Raw genomic sequence first — 23,856 nt, forward strand, 5'->3', positions numbered from 1 at the left:
TTAGTCTGGGTTTTACTCAAGCCAAAAAACAGGGATAGGAAATCTTGACTCTCCCTGCCTGCTTTGGGTGAAGGGAATAGATAGAACTCAAACACACCTGGGTTCACACACCTCCTAGCTGTGTGATTCTGGGCAAGTCATTTCACTTCTGACTGCCTCGGTTTCCTCATCTCTAAAATGAGTATTATAATAATAGAACCTTCCTCCCAGGGTTGTTGTGAGGATCAAGTGGGATGATATTTTAAAATCTTATCTTTACAAACCCTAAAACTTTATACAGATACTATCAACTAGTGGTCTTAGTGGAGGTGTCTAGGGGAAGAAACTTGTTAGCAATTCCAGTCTACATCTGTTCAGTACAGCTAAAGATCAGTCAGTCAGTCCACAAATAGGAAATATCTTTGTGCCAAGCACTCTATTCACCTCTGGGAATGCAAAGAAAGCTAATAGTCCTTGCCCTCAAGGAGCTCACGCTCTAACAAACAAGCTATATTTTTTTTTTAATTGATATTTTCTTTTATTTTTCCAATTCTGTTCTGAAAAAATTTTCAATATTCCACCACTTGCATATTTATTAGTTACACATTTTTCTACCACCCTCCCTTCTCATCCCCCTCCTGTACATGTTCACTTGTGACAATCTATATTTAAGATAAGTAAGAAGCAAATAGTAGAGGTGATGAGTCTGGATGGTCTTATTTAATTTGGAATTTAAGAGTTAGAAGAGCCCTCAGAAGTTAACAAAACCAACCCATTCATTTTATAGATGAAAAAATCAGTCTTGTTGAGCTAATATGTGAGGTGGGGGGGCGGCTAGGTGGCACAGTGAATAGAGCACTGGCCTTGGAGTCAGGAGTACCTGGGTTCAAATCCAACCTCAGACACTTAATAATTACCTAGCCGTGTGGCCTTGGGCAAGCCACTTAACCCCTTTGCCTTGAAAAAAAAAATCTAAAAAAAAAATAAGTGAGGTAGGATTTTAACCAGGGTCTGTTTACTTGACTCCAAGGGGCAGTAGTCAGGTTGCCCCCTTCCCCAAAGGACCAATGGGGGCTCAGATGGGAGCGGACTCTAAGCACAGCGAGACTGGACCAGAGCCGTCCCACCAATCTGCCATTATTGGTGGGTTCCATTATTGAATCTCAAGACTTCATAAAAAGTCCTATGATTGAGTATCTTTCTATGTTTGAGGACAATTAACCAGCTGAGGTGGAGCCTGGCTTAAACTGATGCCCTCTCTGATAATGGAGGTGGGGGAAGTTGAGTTTGTTTTTATTTCTCTGACATCTGCCCATTTTCATAAAAGCCTTGCCAGTATTCTTGATGAGCTTGATAGTCCTGGAGCCCTGTCATGCCAACTCTGGCTTGATGTGTTTATCCACTGGCTTGTTGGGCCTAAAGCTAGGGCGTTGCAGCCTCTTATAACACTGAAATTTGTATATCCCGTAAAGAAATTGCTCACAGTTGAATCATATGCAAATACCCCTAATCTCTGCTGTGAGCAAGGCAGTAGGGTTGAAGTCATGTTCTAACACTTGCATTGTAAAACCTCGCCAGGGTTGTAGGGCCTCTAGGTACTGAGGGGGCCCCTGTGTTAGGGAGATGGGGGGACAAAATCAGAGGTACGGTGGCCACGGGATCAGCCATCTAGAACCGGAAGGAATCTGGCATGCCATCTGGTTCAACTCCTCGGTTTGTTTTGTTTTTTAAAAAATTAATTTTAAAAATAAATTTTTTTTTTTAATGAACAAAAATCCATTTCTTTCCATCCCCTCCAAGACAAAATTGTCAGAAAGGGGAAGAAAAATAAAAGCTTTGTAACATTTATACAGGGGCAGTGTCAAAGGGGGAAAAAAGTCATTTCTTATACACTGAGTCCATCCTCTCTGTCCGGAGGTGGGTAGTATGCTTCATCATGGTCCCACTGGCATTTGGGTTGGTCGCTGTGTTGATTAGAGTTCTTATCTTTCAAAGTTGTTAATCTTTAGCATATTGTTATTATTATATAAATTGTGCTGTAGTTCTGCTCCACTCTGCATCTGTTCATACACATCTGTTGCTTTCTCTGAAATGATCTCTTTCATCATTTCTTACAGGATAATAGTGTTCTATCACCTTTATATATTATAATTTGTTCAGACATTCCTCAACTGATGAGCAACATCCCTTCCCTCTTCGTTCTTTGATACCTCAAAAAGAGCTGTCATTTTGTACCTAGGAATCCTGTTCCTCTTTCTTTGGTCTGTCAGTCTTTTCTTTTGACAGATGAGGAAACTGAGGCACAAGTCACTTATCCATGTACTAAGCATCAGAGTAGGGATTTGAACATGGGTCCTGTGAAAATTAAGCCTTAGTAAAAAATTAGCAAGGGTTGATATAGCCAGAAGAAGCTTTGCCCATTACTTAAGCAATAACTGGCATGTATATAATGCTTTTTAAGCAATTTATTTCGATGTTCTCAGATACTATTGGCAGATACTATTGATCATTTCCCCTCCTTTTACCGATGAAAGAACTGAATTTTAAAGAGGACTGGTACCTGTGAGGAAGCATCAGAGACTGGATTTGAACCCAGCTCTTCCTGACTCTGGCAAACCCCTAAACCTTATAGCCTTTATGTAGAAACCAGGAACCCAAACTTTGAATCACCTTCTGTGCATCTCTCTGGGGTGCCATTAGAGAGTGCCTGTTGCCACACACTGCTCTGGGTAACCACGTCTCTTTGTCTGGGAGCAGCATTGACCTGTCACCATGATGTATGACTGTGTCAATGGGGCAGTGCCAGGGCAGTTGCGACACTGTCACATCCTGCTGCGGGAGATGTCGCAATCTCCCTCGCCCAGCAGAGAGGGAGATGGAAGGACTCCCTGCATCCTTAAGAGAAGTGATCATGGGGGGAAGGGGAGGAGGCAGTTGTGGAGCTCATTGGGTTGGTCCTGTCATAGTAAATAGATGGTGTTATTACCAGTATGGTGAGGAAGAGAGAGTTTACAGTCAGAGGACATAGGTTTAAACCCTACTTTCCATATGTTATCTCATTTCACCTGGGAGTTGGTGGTTTTATGATCCCATTTGGTTGTTGTTCAATCATGTTCACTCTGCATGACTCCATGAGTTTTTTGTTCATGGGGTTTTCTTGGAAAAAATACTGGTGTAGTTTGTTATTTCTTTCTCCGGTGTGTTCCTATTTTACAGATGAGGAACTGAGGCAAATAAGGGTTAAGTGACTTGCTGAGGATCACACAATTTGAATTCGGATCTTCCTGACTCCAGGGCCAGTGCTCTAACCATTGAACCACCTAGCTTTATTACATTTTACTTTTTTCATTTATCAAATACTTATTTTTTCTCTCTCTACCCCTTGGAAAAGAAAATAAAATACCTATAATAAAGTTAGATTATCAAGGAAGGTGAATTTTCATGTTGCCCATTTATAAAAATTAGGCGTTTTAAAAAATTATTACTTTTTTCAATGAAAAGACAAAATTCTCTATTGCTCATCTACAAGAATGTGTGTATTTAAATTTAATTTTAATTTTTTTTATTTATTTAAGGCAGTGGGGTTAAGTGACTTGTCCAAGGTCATAAAGCTAGGCAATTATTAAGTATCTAAGGCTGGATTTGAACTCAGGTCCTCCTGACTCCAGGGCAAAAATGTGCAAAAATGTATAAATTAAAGATTTTTTTCCCCCATGACCAAGTATTTATTCCATCTCCCTTAATATGAGAGAATTGGAGTAAATAGATGGTCTCTGAGGATCTAAAAGCTCTAAATCTGTTGAACTTTTGCTTATATTTCAAAAGAATGAGATTTTTGTAATAGATTATAGAATTAGATTGTAATAGAGATACAAAACAGTTGAGTAAAAAAATCAAATCAAATAAACTTTAAGGAACTTACAGTCTAATGGGAGAAGACAACTATGTGCAAACAAGATACATACCGAAAAGACTGAATTAAACAGCAGACAGGGAAGATCTTAACATTAAGGGAGGGGAGTGGAAAAAGGTTTCTGGTAGAAGGTGGAATTTTTTTACCCGGACTATTATAAAGCCAAGGAAATCAAGAGGCTAAGAGGAGTGGGGAGAGCATTCCAAGCATGGGGAACAGCCAGTGAAAATGTCCAGAGTCTGGAGATGGGGTGTCTTGTGAGGCCCCATGGAGGCCCCATCACTGCCTTAGTGGCCCAGATCATGGCTCTTTTAAATGGCTATGATTCAAAAAGTTATTTTGCAGCTGGCTGACTCTCTCAATCTTAATTTGACTGGTCCTTGATGATGGACGCATTGCATCAGGACCCACTTGAATTTGAGTTTGTGCTCCTTCAGACTGGCACAACCTTCACAGAGTCCACATCATCTCAAGGCTTTGAAGAGACTTCTGGAAGTGGAGGGTTCCGCAGAAAGGCAGAACAGGAACAGTACAATTTGGACTCGTTAGACTTTTATTAGCTAGGAGAATAATAAATCTTAATGAACCTCAGTTTCTGTACCTGTTAAAAATAGGATCAGTAATAGTGTTGTCCTCTCATGGTTGATGTGAGGAGCAAATGAGATGATATAGCTAACGAGGTATGTAAATAGGAGCAATAAATCTCCTATCTTGACAAATGTTCACTCCTTTCCATCTGACTGAGGTCGTTTGCACAGGGCCCTTGTAGGAACTAGAAAAAAGCCCAGTCAGGTAGAGTGGTCCAACTCTGAGCGGTAGCTTAGAGTGTTTGTTTTGTGTCTGAAGCCCATCACCCAACAGTCCCTTATTGGGGATAAAGATGGACCCTTGGTTTCAGGGAAATAAATTCTGACAAGTAGCCACTGATCATCATTGACCTGTCCTTTGAGAGACTCTAGAAGAAAAGGGAATCTTGTTGCTCAAGTCTTGATGCTCAAGCATCAAACAATAACCATTTTAAAGGAGAAGAGATCTCTAAAGCCCCTCATTTAACTGAGTTCTAGAGACTTGGCCAAGGTCATACAGCTCTTAAATGGCAAACTCAAAATGCAGTCCCAGCTGCTCTGCCTCCAGTTCTCGACAAGTCATTCCTCTGTGCCACTTTTCTTGATATGGCCGGCTTGGGGATTATTTTTTATTTGAGGCAATGCTCTACGAAAATGGGTTGGGAGGGGGTGGAGCCCAGCATTGAGGTAGTTATTATACTCGTTCTTTGTACAGTCTCCCTCAATATCCCCATAAGTCCCACAGTCTATATTATACGATACCTCCAATTTGGCTTCTCAATTTTACAGTTTTAACTTTATTTCAGCTGTGCCTCCGTCGTTTTTTCCCCGTTGGTGACAGGCACAAGGCCCACAGTGAGTCATTCCTTTGTTAAACTAATCTCTATGTTTCTGTAGTCACCCAAACTCCATCAATGGTTTCTTTGTCAGACTGATTAAAATATAACTTTGCATGCACAAGAAAAAAAAAGGGTCGGTCCCAGTTTGAAAGGTGTCTCTCTTTATAACAGGCATTTGCATTTTTGTATTATTAAAATGAAATAGAACAGTGGAGAGTACGTAACCTGAATGTCTTCTCTGTTTGTCCTGAGCAGATTCACCCGATCTGAAAAAGGAGCAGGAGCACCCGACCAAATCTCACACCAAAAAACACAGTAAGTGTTACCCCTTGTGACCATGGAGCCAAGGACAGGTACCCGTGACTAGTATTTAAGACCCTCTACAGACTGACCTCTCTAGTCCTTTCTCTCTTTATAGATTGATGTGTAACATGTCCTTATCCAACTGGCTCATATTCTATTCCCTTAGTAGACTAGGTAGTGTCTGAGGTCATATTTGAACTCAGGTCCTCCTTTCTCCAGGGTTTGCGCACCACCTAGTTGTTCTGGCTACCCTCACTTAAAAATAAAAAATCACAAAACCAAATCCCATATCAGGAAAGGTGAAAGTTTCCCACCTTTTGTAAGATGCCATTTTGGGGCCAACTGCTTCTTCTCTTTCTGGTCATTTCCCTTAGCTACTCAATACTGACTCCTGGCCATATAGTGTTTAAAGGAGTTGTTCAGCAAGTGAGACTTTCTCAACACCCAGTCAACAAGTCATTTATTAAATATTTACTGTCAATTAACAAACATTGATTAAGCACAGAGCTAAGGCACAGGGCTAGGTACTGGGGGGTGCAAAGAAATGTCAAAATTGTCCCTTCCATAAAGGAATTTACATTTTGAAGAACTTGGGTTCTTTCCTGGAAAATACAAGAGGAGGGTTTGAAGAGAGATTTGGGGATAAATAGTATCTCTCTCTCTCTCTCTCTCTCTCTCTCTCTCTCTCTCTCTCTCTCCCTCCTTCCCTCCTCTTTGCTTCCTTCCTTCACTCTTTCATTCCTTTCCTCCCTTTTCCCCTCCTTCCTTCCCTCCCTCCAGCTCCCTCCTTTCTTTCTTTCTTTCTTTCTTTCTTTCTTTCTTTCTTTCTTTCTTTCTTTCTTTCTTTCTTTCTTCCTTTCTTTTTCTTTCTTTCTTTCTTTTCTTCCTTCCTTCCTTCCTTCCTTCCTTCCTTTCTTTCTTTCTTTCTTTCTTTCTTTCTTTCTTTCTTTCTTTCTTTCTTTCTTTCTTCTGTCTCTGTCTTTCTCTCTGACTCTCTCCTTCCCCACCCCCCCTTCCCTGAAAACCCTTGTACCTCCAGGAAAGAGCTGCTTGTTTTCCAAGATACAAGATGGAGCAGGTGCTCCTCAGATTGTCTGATGTGTTGACAGATGGATGAGGTCATGGACGTGGAGCTGGGGACCAGCAGATGAGGGGAGTGTCAATAGAAGCACAAACTGGAATGTAGAAATGACTTGATGAATTTAGCAGAAGGGTTCCATTTCCCCCTTCAGTCCTCTACAAACATAAACAGTCACGCACATCGTAGGAGCTTAATGATGGCTTATTGAATTGACTCAACTAATTTCAGAGCTGAAAGGCACCTCAGATGTCATCAAGTTTAATCTTTAGCTGAATAAAAATCATTCAACAAACATTTATTAGGCATTTAATGGATGCCAGACACTTTGGGTTCAAATAGAAGCAGAAAGAAGGTGCTTACCTTCAAGGAGCTTAAATTCTAATAAGGTAACAGAAAACCTGAAAGGGAACCAACAGAAGGGGAGACCCAAAGGAAGGCGTTAGATTGGTGCCAACTGAGAGTCCAATTCACTTCAATTCTACAAGCAATGATTAAATACCTACAATGTGCCAGATAGTCTAAAAATAAAATATCAATAACAATAGAGTCATAGTCCCTGCCCTCACGGTACTTACATTCTATAGGAGTAACCACTGAGTGACTGGAACTCATGTCAATCTTTCCTCATTCCCTGGTCATGTATTGTCTTTGTTTTCTTGGTTAGACCCTCGAGGGACTCACTTGTGGGAGTTTATCCGAGATATTCTGCTGAATCCGGATAAGAACCCAGGGTTAATAAAGTGGGAAGACCGGTCTGAGGGCATCTTCAGGTTCTTGAAATCGGAGGCAGTGGCTCAGCTCTGGGGCAAGAAAAAGAATAATAGCAGCATGACCTACGAAAAGCTCAGCCGAGCTATGAGGTAAACTATTCCAGAAGTCTAAAATACCCTCAAAACTGAATGACCACTGGTTATGAGCCATAACCAGTCAGGGGAGAGGGAAGAGAGTTGATTGAAATCCCTACCCATCCTGGAGGGACATTCTCACTGATCTAAGCTTCTGAAAGCCCCATCCCCTTCCTTTAGTTTTTTTATGTTAAATGAGGCAGTTGGGCTAGATGACCCTAAGGTCCCTGAAAGTCCTAAATTGGTGATCCTGTAATGTTGACAAGAACCCTCTCAGCTGGGGGAGGGGCCTAGAGAGAGAGAGAGAGAGAGAGAGAGAGAGAGAGAGAGACCAACCTTGGGAAACCCTCTCCTATGTAGTGCTTGGAGGGAGGGGTGGAAGAATGATTCTCCCCAACTAAGGTGCTACATTCTATTATTTGCTTGAAAGTAATTTCAGCTCCTTCTAATTTTGGTGCTTTGAGAGAGAGCACTGACACCTTATTTATATTTCTGTCTTCCATCTTCAAATGTTCCAACAAGTCAGAACTAACCAGTGTCATATATTTTCCTCTACAGATACTATTACAAACGAGAAATCCTAGAACGTGTGGATGGACGGAGACTGGTATATAAATTTGGGAAGAATGCCCGAGGATGGAGAGAAAATGAAAATTAGGGCTGTCGGAAGACAGATCAAAGCACACACACACACACACACACACACAAAACCACTCACAGATACATACAAGTGCACACACACACAAACACACACACACACAACAACAACAAGCCAAGAACCTCTGGGCGTAAATATTTCAAAGACTACTTTTCTCCTATTTATATACCATAAGGGAAGAAACAATCTACGTCTGATGGGAAGAAGGAACACTACAGTTGTTAAAATTATTTTGTTACTTTGAAGTATGTCCTGTATGGGGAAAAAACGTACACAGTTTTCTGTGAAATATGATGCTGAATGTGGTTATGATCAATATTTGCCTCTTGTCGTGAAGTTCATTTCTGTTGCAAGAATAATATGATTCTCAACCTTTTGCTACCTGCCTAGAGGATGAGGAAAAAAAACCAAACAAAAAAGAAATCAGAGGGCATTAAATGTTGTTTATTAAAATATGAGATAATTTAGAAAGAGGTGATGTGTTCTCTGTGCATGAGGACTCCCAAGTGTCCTTCTTAGGAGAGATGGATACAACAGCTTGACTGTACTCCAATGACATAGCTCTGATATGCTGGGAACCCACTGGATCAACAATGATGAGCCTGAAGGATGTAGGGAGATTGGATTTGGTCTCTAGGTGATCGGTAATTAGAGGCTGGAGATGATGCCAGCTCCACTGTGGTCCCCTCACAACTGTAGCTGATAGAGTGTAATGAGGAGAGAAAGGTTAAGAGAACAATTGAATCAGGGATTCTGACCTGGATCACTTACTGCAGAGACTTTCCTTTTTCCTGGCTGATAGGTGAGAATCCTGTGTCTTATCTTTTTTTCTCAGGTCCGTCCTTTATTGTGCTTATTCTAGTTTTTATAGGGAGCAGCCAGAGGGGGAGTGAACACTATGTTGAGGGAGTAATTGATGGGTTTGTTTGCACCCTAACTTGGGAAGTAGAGCTGAGAGGTGCCCTTTTAGCTCAACCAAAATGAGGGAGGGGGCTCCAAAAATTGTCTCTTAGGGAGAATGAAAAAAAGACCAACTTTCAAAACCTCAGATAAAAATGTGTAAGAGAAACAAAGTCATGTGGGCAGAAGAGCAGTGGAGTTTCAAAGGAGTCACAATTATTGGAGGGAATAAGTGTGTGTGAGAGTTGAGGGTGTGAGGATATGAGGTAATGAGAATAATTTTTGAAAATGAAAATTTCTCCTTGTTCTTTCCCTCTTGGCTAAGCTCTTCTGGGTTCATTTCTCCTTGTTCTAGCTTAGATGACTTTGATTCAGGAAATAACACTAACAGAATGGACAATATGACATAGTGGAAAGGATGCTAATGCTAGAGTCAAGAGAGACCCTGGGTCAGTCGCTTCCCTGTCTGGGCTTCAGTTGCCTCATCTGTAAAATGAGAGATTTAGCCTAGATGTTCTCTAACATTTGTGGCAGGTCTCATTTTGTGATCCTGTGACTTTGTTTTTTATTGTGACATGCTGCCAAGGTCACCCCTAGTTGTAAACTAGAAGGCTAAGCATTAGTTTGGAGGCCGGGGAAAACAATTCAGTGATAAGAACTCTGAAGGTGGAGCCAGGCTATCCCAAGTCTTTCTGTTCTGGTTTTTGACTTGCCCCATGCACTTGATCTTTCCCTAGCTTTTCTGTCCCATTTTCCTGATCTGCAAGAGGACCAGGGATGTGCTGCTACCAAAATTATAAGGACCTTAATTCTCTTAAATTCCCCGACATGCAGTAGGCACTTAGTAAGTAATAATTGATGCATATTTGCGAAGAGGGTGCCTTGAGAGGAAGAGTGGTGACCTTGGAGCTGGAACCTGGACCAGCTGAATTTTATTTTTGTCTGATGGCACCCACAGTCTGGCCTTGATCCTGTAGCTTTGTGGTCTGTCGTTTTTCCGTTGATGATTACTAGGTGACTGAAGAAAGAGGCAAGAAAATAACAAAGTCGGTGTGGCTCTACTGAGGACATCCATAAAGATAATAGCTGACATTAAATAGCTCTTTAAGACTTAACAAAGGTCTTTGCCTACATTTTATTATTTGATCCTCACAATTGCCTGGTGAGTTGGGAGTTATGCAACTTTTATTATTAACCTCATTTTATGGCTGGCGCTTGGGAGAGATGTAGGGACTTGCCAATGGGTCCAGTGGAGGATTTAGCTGAGTCAGGACTAGAATTCAGCTCCCCTGACTCCAGGGTCAGAACTCTTATCCTCCACACTATAATTCATTTCCTTCTCTTTGACATATAAAGGCATATCTTGCATTCTAAGCAAGGGAAAGAGCTCTGAGGGAGCCTGTCTTCCGTTCTCTAAGTCTTAACAGAAAGTACATATCACTTTTTTTTTCTGGATACCAAAAATGGGCATAATGTGTATAGGGGAAGGTGTTGAAAATATGTAGACTAGAAGCTCCTTGAGGGCAGGGACTGTTCTTTGTATTCCCAAGACCTAGCACAGGACTTGGTATATATATCAGGTGCTTAATAAATGCTTAATGAATTCAATATCTTCCATGGAAGACTGGCCCAATGCTCCTCTTTGACCTTTCTTTGGACTTCTTCCTTATCATCCTCTTACTTGAGTACCTAGCTCTGATTTCCTCATACTTGAGACTTTCTGACTTTTTCTGAGGTGGGCCCCTATTGCCTCAGCTAATTGCTCTGAGCAACAACATTCACTCTACAGGTGTTAAGTGGAGTTGAAGTATGCCAACCCATCCCAAAGTAAAAAGATTGCTACTCGTTGGTAGCACTCTCTTACTTGGCATTGAGTTCCTATTTGAATAGGTTGGGAGTTTAAGTTCTCAGTTTCTCAATTGACTCCATTCGGATTTTGTACATTTTATCTGGGCTGCCTGTTCATGACCTGGAAAACCCAAGGTAGGCAGCCATGCCAATTTGAGTGCTGAGAATGAGCCTCAGTGCCAAAAGGGGAGAGGGAGGGGGAATGTCCTAGGGTTGTATCAGATCTCTGTTCTCCTTGAAGAATTGGCTTCTGACTTACAGCTTCCTAAACCTCTAGATTTAGAAGTAGGAAGGATCCCAGAGGACCAGCCTCCTTGTTTTACACATGAGGACATTGAAGTCAGAGAAGAATGATTGGTCACACAGGTGGGATTTAAACCCAGCACCTCCACCAACAGAGCCAGCACTCTTTAGGTTTTCACCAGGCAATGAGGTTAAGTGGCTTGCCCAAGGCCACACATCTAGGTAATTATTAACTGTCTGATGCCAGATTTGAACTCGGGGACTCCTGACTCCAGGGCCGGTGCTCTCTCCACTGCACCACCTAGCCGCCCCAAGCCTGCACTCTTGAAAGGTCTTTGAACTGAATGGGGCTGAGAATGGTTCATCCCTGCATGTTTCTTGTCTTCTTCAGTCACTCCTAATCCTCTGAAGCTTCCTGTTGATGCCCTGGATGCCCTCACAAAAGCTGAAAGAGAAATGCCATTTCAAATACTTGCTCTTGTCTTTTTTTCCTCCTGAATCAGTGAATACTCTTGGCCAGTTCAGATTTTCTAAGACATTACTGGTTGAATCTGAAAGTACCTAAACCCAAACAAGCATACAAAGGGCTCTCTCTGATATAGGGAACCTCTGATTTCTTGTAAGAGTAGCCTAAGCAGGTAGCATCATGGCGGATATCCCTTGAGCATAGACTCATCTCTTGAAAGATACTGCCTTTGGGGGCTGAGTTGGAAGGGCTCCAATTTAGGAAGCATCCAATGTAAATTGTTTCACCTTTGGGACAGAGGCCGAGTGGGATGATTTTTTTTTTCCAAAAAAAATACACCAACTTGTGAGTGTGCCATTGTGGGATTTCAGCATTTAAATTCTTACGTGGTCTTACAGGAAAGCAGACACCTTGTCAACGAGGAAGATGCATGTTGAACACAAATTTTACTACCTTATTTAAAACTGTGATTCTTAACCTGGTAGGCAAAGCAGCAATGAACCTTTGACCAGTTTTAACCAATGAAGAGATGAATGTGTTTATATGATGTAAATTGCTATTTAAATGTAAAGCATTTCTAAGCTCTTAGTATTTTTTTTAATGTTGAATAAATTTTTTTAGGGTTAGCAATGGAACTTTTAGCATGGATGTGTAGACTGGTTTTGCAAGAGTGTGGTCTTTCAAATGTATAATACATGTAAAATGCTAAGTGATGAATACTGTTGTTCTATTATCCTTAAGAAACTGAATAAGGGTTTATCCAGCACTTACTATATGCATAACGTATAGACTCTTATCTAGTGAATCCTGTCCTATGCATATAGTAGGCATTGAATAAATACTTGCTGAATGGACAATGTTGGAAGTGACTTGCTTTTATCAGAAACATTTTCTTTGACATGGACTAGAGCAGATAAATCAAAATCAACCCCTTAATATGGTCCCCCTCCCCATTGGGTGATGAAATGTTCAAGCTTTTATATCTTTCTTTGGGAAATTGGACAATCCTTGCCTTCCTCTCTGGTTTCTGCCAATGTGGGGTGGGGGAAGAGCCCCATGGCCACTGTTTCATCAGGGATCTTGCTCTTTAAATAGAATCTGTTAAAATTGTAAAAAAAAAAATCTGCTACCTCCAAAGAGTTGTATTTCTCAGCACAGTGTCTTATTTTTACAGTTGCCATAAATGCCTTAATTAAAAAAATAAGCAAACAAACCTGGGAAATAATCAAGAAATGTGTGTAACTCTTGGACTGGTGATTTGAAATTTGCTTGAACCTTTGCAGAGGCAGAGAGAAAGGAAGTTTACTCAATAAATTGAAATGGAGCCAGGTGCTGTCATTGCTGGGTATCCATTATCTGGGAGGGCCAGGCAAAGGCGGATGGGAGAGACCTCTCCCTCTATTGAATAGTAAATCTTTTTTTATTTTTATGAGATCTGTGATTTCATGAGGTAGGCAGCTCCTGGTGAAGAATTTCATTTACCAATGAAGATTAGTATCTTTACAAAATGCAGTCCAAAAGAATTTCCTTGGGGGACTGAGAGAGTGACATCCCCAAGGTATTACAGTTGGTATGAGTTTGAGGTAGGTCTTGAACCCAGATTCTACATAACCTAAAGACTAGGTCCCTACTATGCCACACTGTCTCAGTAAGTGAATATCTAGTTGAAAAAAATTGTTTCAGGGCAACAATTAGATTCTAGTCATCACTGTCCTCCCTTCATATCCTTGCTCCCAGGCCTGGTTAGCCGAACTATTGCTAAGGTCAAAGTCAAAATCATGGGATCAACTAACTTCAAATAAGTTCTGGAACCTCTCCTTCAAGTCCCACAGCCAAAAGATCAATATCATTATTAGTAATCAGTCAACCAAGCAAACGTTTATGAATTATCTACATGAATCAGGTCCAGTGCTAGATTCTGGGGGTCCAAAGATAAAAATTAGATAGTATCTGGCCCTTGAGAAGTTTATATTCTATTGGAATGTAATTTGTAGTATAATCAAAAGACCGGTGGTCTAGAAATGAAGCATTTCAATTGAACAATTCTGTACCATATTAGTGTTCCCAAGGAATCACATTTTAGCCTTAATTTTGCCAATTTATGGTTTGATCTTGGCAAATTTGGCCACTTTTCTGGGTCTCCGTTTCTGTAAAAATAGGAGATTGGACTAGATGGTCTCCAAAGTCCCTTTTGGCCCTGAGACTTAATATATCCTTCTACTTAAGAAGCAAGGTGGTATAGGACCTTGCATTTTGGAAAGGACCCACATCTAAAAGGCCAAGGTCTGCCACTCTAACCGGACTGACACAAGTTGTCCTGTTCCTACATCTCAGGCGACTTGGTTCCAATGTTTCTGAAAGGGATATTGAGATTTGATTTATTTAGGTGATCTTTCCAGTCCCTTCTAGTCTTAATTATGAATTTCTTCAGGTTCTTTCCATCTCTGCTGTTTTGTGTCCTGAGGTCCCCACCACACTCTGAATGAACCTTTGTTCCTATATTTTCCCATCTACTACAGCAGACCACTGCCCCAGTCTTTCCCCCTTCCCTTTTTTATCTTCAACCTTTCTATCCACTGGTTGATTCCCTGTGACCTACTCATGGCTCCCTTATCTTTAATACTCAACCATCCCAGCCATCCCCCCATACCCCTTCATTCTCTTCATCTCATCTCCCTTTTATATAGTCAAAGGTTACAAAGTAGTCAGTGGCAAAGGTAGGATTCAAACCCATGTTCTCGGACTCCAAAGCTAGCATTTTACCAACTTATGCAGACCTCCTCCTTTTAATGTGTTTCTGAATCTTGATTCTCTAACACCTGCTTTGAAGGGGGTGTGTGTGTGTGTGTGTGTGTGTGTGTGTGTGTGTGTGTGTGTAGAGGGAGAGACAGGAGTTGACAGAAATGTAGAAATGAAATGAAATGAGAAAAAATTCCAACAATTGATAATGAAAGAAAGATCCTCAAGACATTGATATCAAAGGTGACCTTGGAAGAAAAATGACAAAAGATCAACACCCCTTTGACCTTTAGGATTCAAAGGAAATTTATCTGTGTTTCTTGGAATAGTGACAGAACCTGCAAACACAAATCTGAATCTGTGATGGGAGGCTATCAAATGGGTTACTTTTAGTTCCATGTCCAAAGTCTAAGGCTATCTAGTTTGAGATGGAGCCAGAGACTGGGAGGGTAGGCAGGAAAGCTATCTTTGAACACAGGAGGGATGAGTTGCAGAGCTAAAGAAATTAAAAGCGTTTATCTAACATAATTGAGAATTCCACTCTTTGACATAAGGGTATTGATCTGAGGAAATCAAATTGTTTGTGTTACAGTTAAGGCACTCCACATTCTAGCCTCACCCTACCTACCTTACTTAATAAGCACAACTCACAGCTTGGCACAGTTTTCTGACCTTCTGCAGCAAGCACAAATGCCTTCCTCTAGATCTCAATGACAGAAATCAATGAGGCCAGAAAGGTGAGAAGATGTGGCCATTTTTTTTCCCCAAAAGGGAAATGAATCTGACTTGAGTCCTTTAGTTTGCTCCATTGTCTACCATAAAACCGGATGCCTTGAATTTAGGATTCTTAAGATCCTGGATAGAAAATTGGAAGGGATTTTTAGCAGTCATCCATTTCAACTGTTTCTTTTGACAGATAAGGAAATGGACTTGGGCATGACTGTAAATTTTTTTCCAGGAAAGTTCCCTTGACTGAGTACAGCCAGTCCCACTCTCTTCCCTGGCCATTTGTCTACTGAGCATCTGACCCTGATCTCCACCCCCTGACTATTGTCTTAGTTCTTTTTAACATTCCCACAAAGGAACAACCCTTGTTGCCTACATTTCTTTATTGACCATATATTCCTTTACCCACAAAATCAGAGGGAAGGGTCTTATCTAACCATGCCAGACTCAAAATCCCCTTTGCTACACACCCAACAAGTAGTCATCTATTTGCTTAAAGACCTTGTTCTCAAATCAGTCCATCTCAGTTAGGTTTTTTCCTTTTTACATCAAGACTAAATTTGCCTCTTTTTTGACATTTACGAACTCATTTGCTTCTAGGTCTCTTTGGGGGTCAAGCAGACCAAGTCTAATATATCTTCATTGTAATGTTCCCTTAATTCTTGAAAACACCTATCATGCCCTCCCTGAGGCCTCTCTTCTCCCAGGCTAAGCATCTCTGATTCCTGTACTAATTCTTACAGATCATGAAATGGGCCCCCGCTTCATCATGACGATTATCCTCTTCTTACCAATGTTCTACCTAAAACGTAGTGCCTGGAATTTAATACAATGTCCCAGATGAAATTTGATCAAAGTAGAATATCTTGGGACTCTCACCTTCTTGGCTGGATACCAACTTGGTTCTAATATCTGAGTAGCCCAAGACCTCATTGGCTTTTTGGCTGCCATATTGATCCAATTTGATCTTGCCATCTACACAACTCCTGGATAGATCTTAAAGGCCTCTCTGTAGTCATATGTTCCTTTGCCCTGTGCTTTCGCACTTGATTTTCTAAAATCCCAATTTAAGCCTTTCCCTCTATCTCTATTAAATTTCATACTCAGTTGATTCAAGGTCCAATGTGACAGCAGAATAGAAGCGATCTATAGGATCTAGGAAAACTTGGGTTCCAGTCTTCACCCTGACCCATACAGACTATGTAGCTTCATTATAAATTACTGAATCTCTCAGGGTTCTAGGCTACTTTCTAAGACTACACATTGCAGAGAGGTAGCTGACTTAAATTAATGCAAGGAATTTCCTCACCCAGGAGTTCTCCCTAGCAACAAAACTACTGGTCTAGCCCATGTCTTCACTCTTCACTCCTTGAACTATACTGTCCCAGTCTTTGTGATTCTTCATTCATTATGTTAGTGATTCCTTCAAGCTTTGTGGAACCTGTAAATTTGAAGGCTATCTGTGTCTTTAATCCAAACCATTCAAAAATCATGAAATAGTCTTGTCCTATCTGACTTCCATTCCCAACAATTTACTGGAAATATCCTTTGAAAAATCACAAAAGTTCTTCTTGTGACCAAATCTAATGATCTTTCCACCATCTTCCCTCTCCTTAGCCTCCTCCCTGTGTTTGACACTGCTGACTGCCTCTTCTATCTTCACATCCTTTCCCCCTTTAGCTTTTATAACATTTTTCATTTCCCTTCTCTCAGAGGTTTTTTTTTTTGTTTCTTTTGTTGACTCTTTTTTCCTTTTCCTCCTCCTTAACTGGGAGACTTCCCCAAGACTCAGTCTTCAGTCCCTTCCTTTCAGAGCTTATCTATCTTCTCAGTTTTAATGGTTTTCAGAAGTCTGATCATATGACCTTTGTTCTCAGAAAAATTTCAGGTCTTATTTCTGTGCTAAGCACCAGTAGTTCCTTATCTCCAACTCTCTACTGAATATTTTCACTTGACTAATTTGCCATGTTCTCTTTTAGTTTGTTGGTTTTTTTTTTTTTTTTGCAAGGCAGTGGGATTAAGTGACTTGCCTAAGCTCACATAGCTAGGTAATTTTAAAGTTTCTGAGGCTGCATTTGAACTCAGGTCTTCCTGATTCCAGGACCAATGCTCTAATCACCTCGACACCTGGCTGCCCCCACCATGATTTCAAATTCAGTAACCCTAATATAATAACACAGTGACTTGAACCCAGGGGTTCATTTATTAAATGTTCACTGAGTGGCATTTAACATACCATCTGATTCATCTTCTCCTCAGAACTGACTTTCCTTCCCAAGTTTCCCTATCAATGGTACCATTACTCGCCTAAACCCTCAGGCTTAAAACCAGAGAAATATCTTTAATTCTCTCTCCCTTCTTCCCTGATATCCAGTCAGGGGAATATCCAATCTTTGAAAAACATCTTGGATAGTTAAATCTCCCTTTTCATTCTTACCAGCCAGACACTTATACCTAAGGTCCCATCTCTGGTATGTGAGACCATAGAGTCATCTGTCAAAAAGAGAGACTAGTAGGGACATTAATAGCTCACAGGACAACTAAAGGAGGGCAGCCAGGATGGTGAAGAGCCTTAGATCTTTGTCATAATATGATCAGATGTCAAAACTAGGAATATTTAATCTGAAAAGGAAAAGGCTGGAGGAGGAGAATGAAGGGGGACATGACATGATGGCTGTCTTTAAATATCTGCCATTGACTATCAAGGGGAACAGGGAGTAGAATCGCGCCATTTGATCATAAAGGGCAGAACTATGAATAGAAGTTACAAAAACAAACAAATTTAGACTTGATAAAAGGTAAAACTTTCTAAGAATAAACTATTCAAAGGTGAAAAGAATTGCCTAAAGAGGTGGTGGGCTCTCTTCTTCTCTAGAAGTCTTCAAGGCAACTAATGAACAAAACAATGATATTCTGGTCTTGTCACCCATGTTTAGCTTTATCTCCCCATCCCTGCCTGCCTTGCCATGTCTTCCCAGATGGAACTCTTTCTTATCCCAGGAATTTGCTATTGTCAAGCAAGAGATACTAAAGGGATCTAGGGATTGTTCTTGTTTTGGATCAGATGAGTCCTGAGCTCTAGATGGCTATGGTTCCATACTTCCTATTCTAATTTGTGCTTCACAGATCATCATCAGACTAGTCTTTCTTAAGCCTGTTCTCAAGTCAGCCATTCCCCAGCTAAGGACTCTCTGTTTCCTACGTCTATCAAAACACCTTGACCTGGTATCATAATCTGGTCTAGGCTAGTTGAGCATATTCTGGTATAGTGGATAGTGTGTCAGACCTGGAGTCAAGAAAACTTGAGTTCAAATCTGACCTTGGCACATCCTAGCTATGTGACCCTGAGCAAGTCATTTAACCTAGGTTGCTTCAGCTTCCTCATCTATAAAAAGAGCTTGAAAAAGAAATGGCAAACTTCTCCAGTGTCTTGACCAAGAAAGCTTCAGATGGGTTTACAAAGAGTCAGATATAACTAATTGACAAAACAACAATTTTTTGATCTTGTCACCCATGTCTAGTTTTATCTCCCATGCCTGCCTGATCAGGTACTCTCCCTAGACAGAAGTCTTCCTCATCCCGTGAATTTTCTATTGTCAATTCTTCCTTTGTGCCTTAGGTGATCAAGTGGATAGAGCACCCAATTTGGAGTCAGGAAGATCTGAATTCAAATTCAGTCTCAGATAATTATTAGTTATGGCAAGTCACTTAACCTCTGCTGCCTCAGTTTCCTCAACTGTTAAATAAAGATCATAATAGCATTTACCTCTCAGGGTTCTTGTGGGAATCATGTAAGGTAAAATCTGTATGTGCCTATAGTATAGGAACTTGATAGGTATTTACTCTCTTCTTCTTAGCCCTCTGCTAATCTTGATCTGACACATCTTTAAAGGTCTCTCTTCTATTAAACCTTCCCAAACCAGTCCTCTGGACTTAGAACAATTTAGAACTAGAACCTCATTCTCTGAGCTTCTGTGGAACAAATTGATGAACCATTTGAGAGTTTTAAAGTGAATCTTTAATGTGAATCTTTCATTTTACCCATGAAGAAACCCAAGAGTCCCAAAGAGTTCAAAATCATAAAAATTTCCAGCTTCTTGTTGAAGCAGGAATTCTGGCCTCAATGTACTCAACAAGTGAAATTCAAACTCAGATCTTCCTGCCTCCAGGCTCCATTCACAGCACAACCTAGCAGAACTATAGATAATCTAGGTTCTTGCAATCGAATGGGTACCATGTTGGAGATTGTATGATGTGTTCAACAGAATATTAATTCCCAAGATGCTCAATAACAGTCTGTTCTACTCTAGTCCCAGTGATATCTAGAAAGAAACACTACCACGGACATCAGCACTACTGAGAAATTAGAGCAAGGTCAGATGGGAAGCTCAGATTGCTGTTTGGGAAATGAAGGGGATCAGTTGGCATAGCAGACCCATCCATATGTCAAATGAGGGTAGCAGGCAATACTTCCCCTTCCTGTCTCTGTGTGAGGTATAGATAATAGGCCAGAATCTATAATAAAACCCACAAATTCATTGTTTATTGTCTTCCCATGCCCTTAGAGGAGCTCAAGTCCTCTCCTCCAACTTCCTCATTTTTGATGGAGGATACCACCATCTTTCTGGTCACCCAAATTAACATCCTTAGCCTCTTTTTTGCCTCTTCTCTCTTTCTCTTCCATATGCTCCCACATTGTCCCATCATAGCATCTCTCAAATCTATCTCTATGTACATAGTCTCTAGAGTCTACTCTATATCAGGTCCTCTTTATTTCTTATCTAGATGATGACAATATCCTCCATCTAACTCATCTTTCATTCCTTCTCCACACAGTTGCCAAAACGATCTTCCAAATGTACAAGACATTTCCCTGTTTCAGAACTTCCCCTTGTCATTTCCTATTGGAGCAAAGATTCCTAGATGTGGAGCTGAAAAGAATCATAGAGATCATAGGATCATAGCTTTAGTGATGGAAGGGATCCTACAGGCCTTTAATTCAACCCACTTATCTTACAGATGGAGAAACCAAGGTTAAGTGAACTACCCCTGGGTCACCCATCTAGTGAGCATCTGAGGGACTATTGAACCTACTATAATCACCTTTTCTCCATTGCCTTTCAGCACAAAAGCAAATGATCTCAGTTGAGCAATTAAAACTCTTCACATCTGATTCTAGGCTACTGGCCTAACTGTTGTTCCCCAAAAGTAGCATTCCCTATCCTCCCTCCATTTCCCCCCTAGTCATCTCTGTCTCTTTCTTTCTCAGCTCATATACCACTTTTGGAAAACCTTTCTTGGTGCCCTTAGTTGATAGGACTCTCTTCTTTCTCAAACTCATGGTTAGCTTCATATTATACTCTACCCCTGATTCAGTAAAATGTGAGAACTTTGAGGACAAAGTCAGATTTTCATCTTTATATCCTGGTCCTTAGAAATCTGGCCCCAGATGTTGACTACCTGTGTGACCCTAGGCAGGTCACTTAGCCCTATTTGCCTCAGTTTCCTCATCTGTATAATGAATTAGAGAAGGAAATGACAAACCATTATAGTATCTTTGCCAAGAAAACCCCAAATAGGGTCCTGAAGAGTTGGACATGAATGAAAATGATGAGTAGCACAGTGTCTCAAATGCAGCTAGTATTTGCTTCTCTTTCTCAATCTCCATTCCTGCTTCTCTCCTTTTCTTTTCTGGTCTGATCCTCCTGCTTTTTCCCCTTTTCCCTTGCCTCCCTCCTCACCTTTCCTTTGCCCTACAATTAAAAAAAATCTATGCATTTGTAGGCTATAGAAGAACAGAGAGCCAAAGAAAGGCCTGGGGGTTGTGGGGGGCCCTACCAGCCCCCCACGTCACCTTTGGAATCACCTATGATGGAAAAGACAGGTAACATTTACAGGGAAGTTAAATAACACACAACTATTCTCTCCTTTACTATTTGGTTAAGTCGCTCAGTAAGCAAAGTCTTTCCGACTGTAAATATTAAAGACAGAAAAGAAAGGAAAATAAACAATGTATTCATACTAGGGAGAGTGTATTGATCCCATTCAAAAGTCATGAACTTGATGAAAATTTTGGGTCTACTTTGACTCAACCCCACCCCTAACTGACTGGGGAAGGAAGAAAGCTCAGAGCCAACTTGGACCATCCTCTGAAGTGATATTTATGTGGGAAAAAAGAAACAGGAATAATTTCTTATTTGTCAGTAAGAAATTCATATTGCTCAGTAGAGTACTGTTTTTTTTAACAGAAATTAAGTTTGTTTCATTGTAAATATTAGATATAGAATTAGATACTACAAAACATTTTATCTGGACTCTTTATAAAAGTATAAAAGTATTAATTTCATCAAGTCTATAAAACTCTCAAGATTAATTTTAAATCAAACAAATCAAAGGCAGGTTTAAAATGACTAATTTTCATATGGCTCAATAAATAGTCAAGTTTATAACTTCATAGGACTTAATATTATTTGATCATTATGATCTTGAAGGTTACAGAAGAAAAAGGAAGTAAGCTAAATAGCTTCCAGAATTAATGAAAAATGAATTTAGAATCCATGATGCTCTAAAGTCATTATTTAGAGGCTCAGATCTGGGTCATCCAACCCTTTAAATGTGTTTTACATATCTGACAAATAACACAATGTCTATAAACAGTATTTGCAAAAGGAGACAACCATTGCTCATCCTGAGCAAAATATCCACTTTCCAATGGTGTCTGAAAAAAGGGGTGGCTAGGTGGCACAGTGGATAGAGCACCATCCCTGGAGTCAGGAGGACCTGAGTTCAAATCCAGATTCAGATGTTTAATAATTACCTAACTGTGTGGCCTTGGGCAAGCCACTTAACCCCATTGCCTTGCAAAACAAACAAAAAAAAAAACCAATGGTGTCTGAAAATAGCAACACATTCTGAACCAGAAGTTATAGAAATTAGTCATGAGTGCAAAAATACCCTGCAGAAGTTTTTTGCTAAACAAATATACTTATGAGGAAACATCTGAAAATTTTTCATTACTATAAGAAGAATTTCCTCCTTTTTTCAAACTTTGTATAATTGAAGATTTTTTATTTACTGCAGGAAATAAAATTGTAATTAACAATGAGCTTTTAGGCTTTGATAAATATCTATGTCTGGATCCAACCTTGACCGGTAGAGAAATACCTAAGAGAATGTTCATTTTAGTGGACAAATCCAAGTTTCTCTCATTCTTTTGTTCAGTCTTCAGTATTCTTATTTCAAATATCTCAGTTTAATTGCTTGCCCTCACTCTTACTCCTAGCATATCTCCTCTTACACCCAATGGGACTAGAGAAAACGCTTTCATCATTGTGCTGATAGCTCTACTCAGTGAAACAAGGTTGTTGTTCAGGTAGTTCATCTTTAAACTCATCAGGTGAAATACCCTCATGACAAGGTCTTTATCCAGTACTTACCAATTTTCACATTTTCCTTCAGGCAAGCCATCACATAGAGTATTTTAGGGTTTGCACAACATTTTTCTGGGGTAATAATAGGGTTGACATGTGATTCCCATTTGACAGATGAATGAATGGAGGGAAGGAGACTTAGCCAAGGTCATACCACAAATAAGCATCAGAGTCAGGATTAAAACTTGGGTCTTTCCTCCTACCTCCCGGTCAAGCATCCTCTCTACAATGCTAGTGAAGGGCAGGAAACCTCCATTCTAATCCCAGCTGTGCCACTGTCAATGGGTATACTCTGGTAAATTCCTTCACTTTTTCAAGTCTTCCTTTCCTCTGCTCTAAAATAAAGGAACTGAGACTCAGATAAGTATACTTCCCTGATCCTCAGTTTCCTCATTTGTAAAATGATTGAAATAGTTAAAATAGATTTAAAAGGTTGAATAGTTGAATGGTATCAGGAAATAGTTCATAAACTAAATAAAAATAAAATCCAACATAGATAATGTTAGTTTGTGGTTTCCTAAGATGATATGCAGCCCCAGAAATCTGTTTCTATTGAGTTGGACAACAATAAATTAGACATGGCCAGGTAGGTGATTTGGTGATAGAGTTCCAAGGCTGAAGTCAGGAAGACTAGAGTACAAATCTGGCCACAGACACTAACTGAATGACCTTAGCCAAGTCCCTTAATCCTATTTCCCTCAGTTTCCTCATCTGTTAAAATGAGTTGAAGAAGCAAAGGCAAATCACTCCAGTGTCTTTGCCAAGAAAACCCCAAATGGGCTCACAAAGAGTCAGACACGACTGAACAGCAACAGCAAACTAGACTAGACAACTGACCTATGAGCTCCTGTCAAACTTTAGATCCAACTTTAAACACGGTGGTTAAATCATACTAATTGCTGACATTTATATCCCATATTTGAATTTATGAAACGAGGTGGCACAGTGGATAGAGCACCGGCCTTGGAGTCAGGACAGGAGTTCAGATCGGACCTCAGATACTTGACTCTTACTAGCTGTGTGATCTTGCCTTAACCCTGGTTACCTCTCATCCAGTGGCATCTCCAGTTGTCCTGATCCATATCTGGCCACTGGACTTAGATGGTTCTAGAGGAGAAATTGAGGCTGGTGACTTAGCACAGCACAATCCCCCCAAATCCAATTCATGTGCTTGTCATGGCCTCATCTCCCTGATGTCTTGGTCTTCTTTGAAAATGAAGGACAGGGGCGGCTAGGTGGCGTAGTGGATAAAGCACTGGCCTTGGAGTCAGGAGTACCTGGGTTCAAATCCAGTCTCAGACACTTAATAATTACCTAGCT

General features: G+C 40.4%; 1 protein-coding gene across 5 annotated transcripts in view; it reads left to right on the top strand.

The window, feature by feature from the left end:
- The window catches only part of EHF (ETS homologous factor), a 61,459-nt gene extending 52,804 nt beyond the window's left edge, over positions 1-8,655 (top strand). For all 5 annotated transcript variants that reach the window (XM_074230464.1, XM_074230463.1, XM_074230462.1 and 2 more), the window contains 3 exons: positions 5,553-5,612; positions 7,346-7,541; positions 8,085-8,655. In XM_074230464.1, the coding sequence (XP_074086565.1) occupies positions 5,553-5,612; positions 7,346-7,541; positions 8,085-8,184 (356 nt within the window). In that variant the 3' untranslated portion in view covers positions 8,185-8,655. The remainder of the gene's footprint in view (positions 1-5,552; positions 5,613-7,345; positions 7,542-8,084) is intronic.
- Positions 8,656-23,856: the final 15,201 nt, after the last annotated feature.

The sequence above is a fragment of the Macrotis lagotis genome, chromosome 3 (genome assembly GCF_037893015.1).
Source record: "Macrotis lagotis isolate mMagLag1 chromosome 3, bilby.v1.9.chrom.fasta, whole genome shotgun sequence".
NCBI classification, from domain to species: domain Eukaryota; kingdom Metazoa; phylum Chordata; class Mammalia; order Peramelemorphia; family Peramelidae; genus Macrotis; species Macrotis lagotis.